The 11,096-nt window shown below is 34.3% G+C and overlaps 1 protein-coding gene across 1 annotated transcript in view; it reads left to right on the top strand.

The window, feature by feature from the left end:
• Positions 1-64: 64 nt before the first annotated feature.
• Positions 65-11,096, top strand: part of LOC110454743 (enhancer of mRNA-decapping protein 4-like) — a 64,194-nt gene continuing 53,162 nt past the window's right edge. The window contains exons 1-10 of the mRNA XM_021504424.1: positions 65-336; positions 1,523-1,568; positions 2,861-2,959; positions 3,277-3,412; positions 5,182-5,287; positions 5,891-6,077; positions 6,586-6,751; positions 7,832-7,936; positions 8,742-8,851; positions 9,227-9,310. Coding sequence (XP_021360099.1) covers positions 243-336; positions 1,523-1,568; positions 2,861-2,959; positions 3,277-3,412; positions 5,182-5,287; positions 5,891-6,077; positions 6,586-6,751; positions 7,832-7,936; positions 8,742-8,851; positions 9,227-9,310 — 1,133 coding nt within the window. The 5' untranslated portion in view covers positions 65-242. The remainder of the gene's footprint in view (positions 337-1,522; positions 1,569-2,860; positions 2,960-3,276; positions 3,413-5,181; positions 5,288-5,890; positions 6,078-6,585; positions 6,752-7,831; positions 7,937-8,741; positions 8,852-9,226; positions 9,311-11,096) is intronic.

Below are 11,096 nucleotides of genomic sequence, written 5' to 3'. Positions count from 1 at the left end.
TTTAATCGTTTGAAAATATACTAAGAATTACTCAATGTTGTCCACTTGTCTTGCTGAATAAAAAGTCTCGAAGCTGCGATATCGTATGGCAGCCGCCATATTTGGATGGACGGACATCAATTTGCGTGCGGGGCAACCTAAGAAAACTTGAATTACGCATAATTTGGGTACCCTATGCAATAGTGGATCGGATGCCAGCTATTGTTCTATATAAAGTCTTAATTTAAAGCTATTTTAAAACAATGGATCCTGCCGACAGCACCACATCCTCTCTGGGGACGACCGGAGATACAGGCCACCTCTTGCAGGAGCTCATCAACTTACAGAAATCACACGGTTTGTGTTTGCCCATTTGACAAATATATTGGAATACGGTGTGCTATGTTACGGTTAATGGTACCAATTCAATTTGTTTCTGTATATGTTGCTAGAAAAATTGTATCTATGCACTGCTATATTGCATTATCTGGAATTCCACACTTTCACTTTCATTAATTTCAAAGGCGGTCTTTCCCGCGGGCATGCTTATCGTTGGTTATAATAGATAGATAGTATGGAGAACTCATGTGACCGGTTTGGTTATGCAAACTACGTGTGTGCCGTGAATTGTCGTTAATATTGTCCTTTGGAAACTTTGATTAACTTGATTGCTAGTCTCCCCCCCCCCCNGGCTTAGTCCAAAATACCGGTAACTGACCATCTTTTGTTTAACATTTTAAATAAGTGCAGATATGAGTGTCCTTCATAGAGCCTGTTTGAAAATTTGTGCGCATTTATATAATTACTCCATGTTTTCTTGTATGATGAATGTCGGATGTGTATTAGAATAAAGCATTTGTGTGTCTGTTATGCTAGTGTATGTATACCGTAAACAGGGCTAGCTACAAACAGTATGTGAAATATTGACATTGACAAATAAATCACTCAGTTATCAAACTGGCGGAAATCAAAATAAAACAGAACTTTTAGCTGAAATAAATTAATGCCAATATTGGAGAGGGGAGCAAAATTGACACATTCAGACATAAAAAAAAAGGCCAGTATATATATCCATGGACTGAATTATGATTCATTATTATTTATTATTTTGGACTAACAGCGCACTCAAATTCAAATAAATTTGTAAAACATGTAAGTATATATAATATATCTTTCATTGATCAATATATACTCATTGTGGAAGAAACTGATCTGTGGTGTTTGTCTTTTGAATTGTTCAATTGTTCTTGAGGTAGATGATGTTTATCCAGCTATTGATATTGATTAGTAACTTCATATTCTCATATTTTCAAATCATAGTGACTAGATGTGGAAGAAGATAGAAGATTTTTTAAGTAGATCTTTTCTCCTTTCTACTTTCCTGTGTTCCAACTATGTGACATGAGTTTAAATTCAGTGTGCTCCCAGAATTATATTAGGTGTGTCAATGTTTAGAAATGTCATGGGTATCATGTTCTATACAATGAATATATGATACAATGTTGATGATACACTGATGATGTACTTCTAATTTTGATTACAGTCATGTCCTCTGGAAATGTGACGGGATCGTTACCAATGCGTGAAAGGTACCTCCTTCTTACTGAATTAAAGGAACTACTACTTGACTCAAAAAAGAGACCACAGCTATACCAGGCCTTTGGATTTATTAAGCCCACTCTTGGGCCTACTTTTGGATCTCATATGCATATATATGTGTCAATAAATTCGCTGGTTGATTATTAAATGATAATAAGTTAAGTAATCTATTTATGATCAATGTACGAGGGTTTTTCCTTACTCATGATACCATTGGTAAAAATTGGATCTGATTATTTTTTTGTGAACTCTTTTTTAATAAAATAATGACATTGTAAATTGTAAGCAGTTCAAATTTATCTGAAGACCCCCACTGAGGTTTATAACCCATAAAGTAATAACGTCATGTTTATTTCAATCTGAAACTGCGAAAAAACAAAATGAAGAAAAGATTCTGTAAACAAGACTTCTTTCTGCAATTACTTGCTGACATTTTACACAGAGTTGCTACTTTATTGAAAAATAAGTCAAACTCGTTTGTAGGTGCCTATATTGATTCCAAGTTCGGTAAGTGTAAATGCATGTGTATGCCATTTACATTGATGAATTCATGGAAAAAATCTGTTAAGGCTTTCCAAATGTTTCAATATTTTTGTAGGGGAGGATAATTTCATGCAGTAGATATAGCCCACAGACATATTTTAAAAACTTAAACTAGCCTGACCTGTGTTTCCATTGTAAATATTGAAATGTTTATTGGCCCAGATATAAAATCTACTAGCACCAGGCATCGTTGTTGGGAGAATTTAAGATAAAACTAATAAAAGACTATAAAATAAGGTTTGTGAGCAGTAACTAAATCATCTCCAGATAATCCCAGAGTTGATATGAAAGATGACGGTTATAAATACACCAGTAATTAACAATTTATCAATTAATGTTTTTGTTCAACATTGAAATGAATAATTTCTGGAAAGCCTTTCCCTTTAATCTGCATGTATGCATTTCTTGCATTGTTAAATATTTTGTGGATGAAGTATGGATGTTACCAAGTTTATTAAGGGATAATTGAATGGTAATTAAGTAAACCAATACCAGACAATACCAGATAGCAGTACATGGTATAACTTAGAAGTTAGTTACTTGCTTTAACTGTGACCCAGGAAAAATCTTATAATTTATTCACATAAATCTTTCATAATTAGTTTCAGTATCGGTAACATCATGTAAGCATTAAAATGGTCTTAATCCCGAAGTAATAATGAGTTAAAATTCTGTAGGTTTTCTAGAATATTTGACAATCCATGCTCTATAATCTTACTTTAATACTTTATCATTTCAGCATGGATCCAGGCAACTCTGGGGATGGAACTGCGGGCAATCCCACCCTGACTGAACTGATGAAGACCATATATGATAGTCCTGCTCCACGCCAGTTAATGTAAATTGATATCTCTTTATAGATGGATGATATTCCAGATATTTATCTCCCTTCTTTTTAGTTCAATTTTAACAACTATTTATTCTGAATAACATTTTCACAATTTGTCAGAGAGATATTGTTATAAAGTAATTTTCCTGTTTATCAAATTTTTTATTGAGATTGTTTTTATCGTATTTTAGGGTATACATTTCATGTATAATAATGATTTAAATGATATGGGAAAATGTGAGCGTTGATACCTTGTCATTGTGGAGTGGTAAAATACTCCATGTATTAAAGTTAATAGACACCAGTGTTGTGTCCATTGTCTACAGAACACTACAGGGATCAGACACGGTGAACAGCTTCAGTGTGTACGGGCGAGAAGTGGACATCATGGCCAGTAAGGGTAGCAGTGGCATTATAACGAGTACTGGTGTGATGTCACAGTCTACAACAGGCAGCAATAAGGTAAGTCACAGGTCACAATAGGGTAGGTCACAGCAGGGATTTTCCTACCATTTTTTTTTCGTGTCCAGGGTCCAATGAATTGGGAATTTTTAGCGGTAAAATTTGAAATTGGGGGAATAAAATTTAATACATTTTCCAGTTTCTGTCAATAAATTTTACTTCTTATCATGAGAAATTGCATTCTTGGTATTAGAATTTCTTATTTATTTTTCAATGCATAAGCTTAGGTCTAGCGTACAGTATTTTCATAATTTTATTATACTATCAAATATATACGGTAGTTGTAATATTTGTCTATTTCCTTTAAAACTAAAAGGAAAACTTTTATTTTTATTTTAAAGTCATTTATTTACCTAAACCTATTTAACTGTAAAAAGAAGAAAATACAGTAATAAATGTAATTGAACAAACAAATAAATTGATTATTTCCGGATTCTGTGCCCGGATGTTGGTTCCCTTATTAGAAAACAAATATGGCCGACAGCATGTTTATCACACTGCCGACTTTACGGACAGATAAACTTCAGTTCTTTACCAAGATTCTTTTGTGAAATAAAAGATACTGAATTAGTAACAAAGAATGCTTCTTTGATGGTTAGTATCACTTTCCCGAGTTATACATGTTGTACATTTGTTTAACTCCAACTTTAAATCTTGCAAAAATGGCCATCTGATTGGGAATCTTTCAATGGCAAATAGGGAATTTTAGCAAGATTTTCCAAATTTTATTGTAGGAAAATCCCTGCACAGGTCACAATAAAGTAGGTCACAGGTCACAATAGTGTAGGTCACAGGTCACAATAAGGTAGTTCACAGGTCACAATAAGTGTGTCACAGGTCACAATAGGGTAGGTCAAAGGTCACAATAAGGTATGTAACCACAGCAGGGATTAATGCAGGAATAGAAAGTTAGTACCTTTTTTTGAAATAGGGGAAAATATGTGCTGTATGTGCATGACCCGTCCAGTGAGGGCTGTTCATTATAAACGCTGCAAATTGACCATCGGATAGAATAATGTGTTTGTGTGACTGTTCAGATAAACAAGGCTGGCTGTAAACAGTGTTGTAAAATATCAGCAGTGACAATCAACATGAACATGGGGGAAAATGAAATAAATCACTCAGTCATGGAACTGACAGAAAATATAAACAAAATGGAACCAAGACGGATATTCATGTGGAAGTATTAAGTTACAAGTGGGGATTTTTTTTTACTGAAATATGGGGAAATAATGCCAAAATTGGAGAGGGGAACTGGCCCATATTCCACCATAAAAAAGGCCTGTATATATCCCAGAACAGGTATCTATAAGGTATTATAATCTTTTAATTGGTTTGTAATAGAGAGTAGTTAACTGGTTGATGGTAAAATGCAATTATGATTATTTATAATTTTACTGAACTGAATACCTAATTATAGTAACAACACTATTGTATTAAGTTTTCCTCTTGTACTTTAACACAGTGTTAAGTGTTTTTGTTCAACATTAACTTCAATCATACAATAAAAACATTAACTTCAATCATACAATAAAAATCAACAAATTAAATCACGTTCAGTATACACTCTACATTGTATACATTTGACACTTGAGTTTAGTAATAAAGATACACACATTATTTATAAAACAATAAAAAAAGAACGTTTGCTTATTCTAGCTCTGAAGTCTTATTAGCAGGGAGTGGTTTTGTCTTCAAAGGTACACACGCCAAGGGAAAGTAGGATAATACAGACAGTTTAGGTAATGTGATTGTTTTCTGTGTGACAGGTGAAGATAACTCCGGTGGTGAAGTATGACTGGGAACAGCTCCACTACATCGGTAACCTGGTGGCGATACACAAGAACAGCCTACACGCAGCTTATACTCTCCGAGGTAAGGACATCAGCAATGTACCAATAACCTCATTCAACAAGATTTATTTTCATAACAGATGCCTACAGGCCAGGGATCTCTATAGGATTTATATGTTCCTGTAAATTGGGAGAAAATACATATTGCGTCCTTAAGGATGATTGTTGTACAGTGTAACAGCTGTTATGTTTCTAGTTGATATCAAAAGATTGAAGAAAATCATTGCAGAGAAATGTGTTTGATGGTGATAAAGCGAGTTAATTTAATTTAAATAGATTTCATCAACAAAAAAGCTTAAAGGTTCAGAGTTCAATGATGCAGTTTAAGTTGAATTTGTCTCCAGATCAGCTCGATTTTCATCCCATGAACTTGGCAACTATACGTCATTTCAGTTGTTGATATCCTCAAGTACAAAGTGATTGAAGTAAAGAATCGAGTGACATTGTGTTAGTATCCTGAAATCTAAATCTGGCTATCATGAATGGCTTTAATAGAGACTGATCTTGTATCTACTTAAGCATAATGGTTGTTGTAAAACTCTGTGTTTTTGTTTGTTTAGGAAAGTCTGGTGTATCTACTTAAGCATAATGGTTGTTGTAAAACTCTGTGTTTTTGTTTGTTTAGGAAAGTCTGGTGGCATCGTGCGGATCATTAATCGTCGGACAGCCGAACGCGTCCTGTTAAAGGATTTTACTGGCAAGGTTATAGATATAGCCTTTGCTCACACAGACGATGTCATCTTTGGCGCTGTCGATGAGGTTGGCAATCTCTTCGTGTACAGCATCAAGGAAACAGACTATGGGAAACTTGTGTATCCTTTTAAATTTAGAAATATGAACTTAAAGTATAAAACAAATTATTGCAACTTATAATAATCACTTTTGTTGGCCCAAATGTTGGGTTGCTGGGGATTTTAAGGTGGGAGGAGACAGGAGTACCCAGAGAAAACCCACATGGATCGGCAGGTGACCACATACTTTTTCACATCCAATCTGGGAATCGAATCCTGGTCACCTTAAAAATGCATTATCCGCTGCACCACCTGACCACCTAAAAGTACACATTTAGAAATATATATATATATATGAAAACAACGTTTACCCTATCTATATTTGGCTATAAGTTGGTCCGAAATATTGGTATATTATTTTTGTTAGATTTATTTTTTAAGCTGTTCAGAGTTTCATTTTTTAATTTCCTATATGTGTGTGATACAAGAAGTACTGGAAAAAATGCTTTATTCTTTAATTAAAAGATAGCATGAGGTTATGGTCTTTTAAAGTAGGGACAATTTGTGTTATTAGCCTTGACTTTGACAGAACTAACCTGGTTCTTCACGTGCTCCGTGATAAAGACACACCACACACAGAGTACCACCGCCTGATCTGGTGCCCATTCATCCCCGACGACTCGGACGACAGCAGCGTGACCGAGTCCTCCACTCAGGACGCCTCCAGGGTCCTCGTTCTCACCCACAATGAGAAGGTACTAGTTACAGCTTGATACACAGAAGTACAGAATTAATGGTGATCAGTTGGGTTTGTATCACTCGGCACCAAAAAGTGATCCTCAATTCAAAATAAAATACAATACTTGTTTCTCTCTACATCACTGTGTAAGTCTGACTATACAATATCATGGGTAACGCTACATTGATAAGGGACCTTCTGGGTGCTTGAAATAAATGTATAAGTGAAAAACACCCAGGTATTGAATGGTCACTTGAACACGCTAGATATATGATATCAGGTCCTATATCCTTCATAGTATATTGCTTGGGAAAGGAGTGAAGCACCTTGTTTTAATCATTGTACTTGCTAGTGAACTTTTCTCCATTTTACAAAATCTGTAATAAGTATTAAAATATAGGGATTCCATTGTCTTCAGTTAATAACTGTTATTACTATTAAAATACATGGTTTCCATGCATGGTCTTGATAACAGCATAGGAGTTATAATGAACATAATTAATGAACTTGGTTTTTACAGGAGAATCCCTTTCTCAGATAAATCTCTGCTAGTAATAATTTCTCCTTCAGTTATTGCAACATTTAAAACATTCCTTACTTGTCTGGTTTACACTTTTTTTTTTCATACTTTGAGATTTCTTTTTTTCTCTGTTTCATTGGTGACAAACATTCCGAAAGGCGGCTGCCTTGCCAAAGACTCCATCTTAAAATCACCCCTTTAAACACCCAAACAAGCCATCATATTTAGATAAAGAGTAAAATTCAGGTGTAGTTCCCTGGTTGGTTTTATATGTCAATCAACCTTGTTTTATGTAGAAAACAGTCAGCTGTTTAGCTTATGTCAGGCACAACTGACTCCTCAATCTACATCCCAAATTTTCTAGAGGTCAGCTTGGTCCCGATTAGAACCTGCTGTTTCTTTTCAGGTTCAATCAGTTGAAATGTTTTAGCCATATAACCAAAGTGCTCTAGTACATAACCCTTCCTCGGTTTCTGAATATAGAATTACAGTAAATTTGAGTACATGGATGAAATTGACGGCTAGAATTTCTAAAATGAAATGGACTGTTTATATTAATGTGTTGTTGATTATTAGGCGGAGATCTGGAATGTGGACCTGGTAACTAAGGAGTACTCGAGTGGTCCGCTGTTAGCTGAGGACGTGGAATTTGGTCTTATCCTGATCAACAGTCACACACAGGTAAAAACATTGGTACAAAACTTGTCATGTGTACTAATTAAGTACCTTTGTCCCTTGCTCAGTTTTGATAATCAGCCAAATTTATATTATATATAATGATTGCTGGAATCTGATTGGCTGGTATTAATGGATTCTGCATTTAATGTGTCTTTGAAGCAATGATATTTGATAACCATGAAACTTGTCTCGTATCCTTTCTGCCAAAACAGCTTCCTCAAGTTTGATTTAGGGATAATTCTTGCATATTTAATGAAGCTGCAAGCAATTTGATTGAATAAATATCAATCATATATTTTAGTGGGATTACTATATTGTCATGAGACTTGCGTTAATTAAACTATCTGCCAAAGGTTGTTGCGATCTGATCATTAATTCAGCTGCAAATACATTGTATTTTATCATAAAAAAGGAATAAATGTCCATGTGAAGGAAGTAAATATAGAAAAAATAAGATTAACAACCGACTAAAAAACTAGCTGCTTTCACCCTTCACAGGGCTCTTCAGGTTTCATATATAGATAAATTCCAAATGGTCCATCATTCCACCTAAGTTAGGCAGGCGACACATCCACTCGGTGGAATTCTTCATCCCTCACTTCAAACTAATGTTGGTTATAGAATTCAAGTTATTTCTCAGATGTTAACTGTTATATTAAACATGTTTTATCGTAAACATTTTGACTATGCTGAGATGCAAATGCCATGTGTGCTCCTTAAATAATAAGGGAGGGTAAAATTACCAGTCGTCCGAACTGTAATTCCTGTGTGTACTGTGAATGTCTGACTTTCCTCGTCTGTCTACCAGCCCATCATGGATGCAGCATTTTCACCGGACGGCACAGCTCTCGCCACAGCAAGTTTGGACGGAGAAGTGAAGTTCTTCCAAGTCAATATGGGTGAAAATACCTCTCCTAGGTGAGTGTAAAAGTCCTCGGCATCTCAAGCAATTTTTTTAACCTGGGTGCCTTTGGCAGGGTATTTCACTGAGGTAGCACTCTAAAGGAGAGCACGAGATCTGCGCCGTCCCTTAAATGACAGTCCTGTTAATAGGGTATATAGGGTAGGACAAAATAAGACCAAATCATTGAGTAGATAATCAGTCCTGATATTGTACAAATTGTCTCTTTCTGAATATAAAGAAAGCCGAACATTTGAGATTAGACTGGATTGAAAAAATATTTCAAAATACGATAAAGAGAATGTATCATTTAAATGTAACAGTTACTGTTGTTTCCCGTTATTTCCGATTTTGTCGACACATATTTCTGATCTTTATTTTTCGTTGTGTAGGTGTCTCCACCAATGGAAGCCACACGACGGTAAACCGCTGTCAAGTCTGTTTTTCCTGGACGACCACAAGTACTTCAGTGCTGAGTAAGTATAATTAATGACTTAAGGCTGAAAGGTTTTCTCAGACACGACAATAGTCATTGTTTTAAATGAATATAGCAGAAGTTGCTGATCCTATCCGAAATACTATTATTAAAGACTTGCTCCATGAGCTATAACGGAACATTGTTGCAACAATGATATTTTTCAAAAACCGCTCTAAAGCAATTTGATCAGTGAAACAATCATTTAATGATTCATATATTTTCCGACTTTTTTAAATATATTTTTTTAACCTTTTTAATTCCATACATTTGCAAAATAAAATGCATCTGTGTTATAAAATGAATGAAAATATATATCTCAGTAATGTTGATTTTTATGTACAACAAATTTATAAACTTCAATTATCAGAAATCTCGATATAAAAAACAATTATTCTGTTACTTTATAAAATCCTGTAAGTAACTACTATTGGACTTAATGTTGCTGATGTTTGACTAGACAGCTGACTTTGCGAGGATGCCATTGACTTTTCAGAACTGATCCCTTGAAGAAGTGTTGGTAATTTGCACAGAGCACAATGTCTTTCCCTCCATTTGTTTGGTGTAACATTGTATGTTATGTAGGATGTCATACAAACCACGTTTTGTATATAAAACAGGCCCAGTGGATCTGACGTTGATTTGATAATCAGAATACTAATTATTTTTTCAAAAGAACTTGGTTTAAATATTGAGTCATTGGTTACTGCTGAACATATTAAGTTTTTAATCCATTTCAACCTTTATATGTTGTGTGATAGTTAAATTTCCTTATTTCCTAGTTTATTTTTCTTTGGATATAAATAAGCATTATAACACCAAGTGAGAGAATGATTGTACTCTCTCACTTAAAACTACAGTCAGTAGGTCTATGATGTATATATATATACATATATTGATGACAATATGCTATTATTTTCCGTTTTCAAAAGGTAACTGCATACTATTTTTAGAAAACATTACATTACATACTGAAGATTAAATTCCTTGTATAGTATAATTCTATAAGCCAAAATATTAAAGTGAATTTTCTAGGTAAATAATACATTAATTTTATGACCAATTTCATTTATTAAATTCTATTTTTTTCTATTTATTTCCTCTGTTGAATAGTTTTCATCCACCCTTTGTTTATTTAACTGATGCCTTGGTGTGTGTGCCTTATATAGAATCATCATAATATCACACAACATTCGTACCTCTACAACAGCAGACGTTTTATCATTTTCTGTTTTGTCAGACACCTAACTCCGAGGAAGACATAGCAGCTTACATGTATTAACCCTTTCACCCCTATGTTACTTTAATAGACTCTACCGAGCATTGATATGGATGGGTCCATTATGGTCTACAGTGGTGAAAGGGTTAAGTAATTGATGTTTGGCTGCTATTGATCAGTGTTGTGACATTATGTCAGTATATTTTTAGATAATTATTAGTTACTTTATGAAACAGAATTTGATCTTGATAGTGCCACAGTAAGAAGTCAAATCAGTAAAATTTCATTGTGTAGATTTCAAACAAACTAAGTAGCAGTGAGAACTATATGTTATAAGCCTGGTATATACGTGTTATAAGCCTGGTATATACAGCTAATTAAATAGATATTAGATAATCAGATATTAAATCATATTGAAATGATGCAAAAATGTAATCAACATTTCTTTTAAATCTGTTTTGAGTTAAATAAGTTGTCAATTACGTACAATGATTTATTTTTTCTGTATATTTCAGCCTGTATGACACAGGACCTTGCCCTACATACATAGAGGATCTTGCATTTGTGT

This window comes from Mizuhopecten yessoensis, unplaced genomic scaffold (assembly GCF_002113885.1).
Source record: "Mizuhopecten yessoensis strain PY_sf001 unplaced genomic scaffold, ASM211388v2 scaffold8051, whole genome shotgun sequence".
In the NCBI taxonomy this organism is placed as follows: Eukaryota; Metazoa; Mollusca; class Bivalvia; order Pectinida; family Pectinidae; genus Mizuhopecten; species Mizuhopecten yessoensis.
This window is presented reverse-complemented; position numbering and strand designations above follow the sequence as displayed.